The following is an 810-nucleotide window of genomic DNA, read 5'->3' as shown; positions in this document are numbered from 1 at the left end:
TATCTCTGCTAGTTAAGAAGCTATAAGCCAAAACGTAAAAAAGCATACCCTACCCATCCGCCAGCCTACAACAGCTAGACTAATAACAAGCTTAGAGTTAAGTAGTTAAAGCACTTTAATAAGCACAAAAAGGCGCGCACTGTTAGCAGCTATTAGCTACTTATTCTAGACAGCTACAAGAGCCACAACTCAGTCAAATTCCACTAGTACTGTAAGGAACACAAGATTATTACCCTGTGTATGCCTCCACACTTGTTGCACCTACTACAGCCACTTGACGTAGGCTGTTTTGCCCTGTTAAAGAAGGCCTATAGCCACCAAGCCAAGCGGCTGATGCGCAGCAAGATTACTTACATCACTAAACTTAAGTTCTTGCTGTGCTTTAAAGCGGCTTTTAACGCCTTAATTACAGAGAGCAACATCTAGGGAGGATTTAGAGGTGCTAGCCTAGTCCTACTTAACCTAGAGGCTGTGCTATTAAAGCTTAAAGTACAGCTATGTACACTAACGCCACCTACTATAGACAACAGTACGTAGGAGTCTAAAATACTAAGCAACACCCTAGAATTTAGGTCTTAATTAAAGCTAATTTAAGAGAGGATTTAGAGACATGCTAATAGCTTACTAATATCTATAGTTAATACTCTTAATTAGCTTACTAAAGGCGCAGAGCTAATGGCGCATTTACTAGTTTTAGTGCGTAACTAGGTTACTAACCTACAGGCAGCTAACAAGGCTGCCACACGTTGTAAATCACACAAAAGGAAGCAATTATAGCAAGAGGGGACTCTAGTCTTTGCTAAGGGAGTG

General features: G+C 40.7%; 1 protein-coding gene across 1 annotated transcript; it reads left to right on the top strand.

Annotated features, from left to right (window-relative positions):
• Window positions 1–100: 100 nt before the first annotated feature.
• On the top strand, window positions 101–810 carry M421DRAFT_421448 (uncharacterized protein). Its single transcript, XM_033592833.1, has 2 exons — window positions 101–529; window positions 600–810. The coding sequence occupies exon 1, from the start codon at window positions 241–243 to the stop codon at window positions 424–426; it is 186 nt and encodes a 61-aa protein (XP_033447859.1). The 5' UTR covers window positions 101–240; the 3' UTR covers window positions 427–529; window positions 600–810.

Source organism: Didymella exigua (genome assembly GCF_010094145.1).
Source record: "Didymella exigua CBS 183.55 unplaced genomic scaffold M421scaffold_16, whole genome shotgun sequence".
Taxonomy (NCBI): Eukaryota; Fungi; Ascomycota; class Dothideomycetes; order Pleosporales; family Didymellaceae; genus Didymella; species Didymella exigua.
Note: the sequence above shows the minus strand (reverse complement) of the source record. Positions and strands in the feature narration are given on the sequence as shown.

Excerpts from the sequence above, each read along its gene's own strand:
- M421DRAFT_421448 (XM_033592833.1), top strand. The coding sequence starts at position 241 with ATGCCTCCACACTTGTTGCACCTACTACAGCCACTTGACGTAGGCTGT.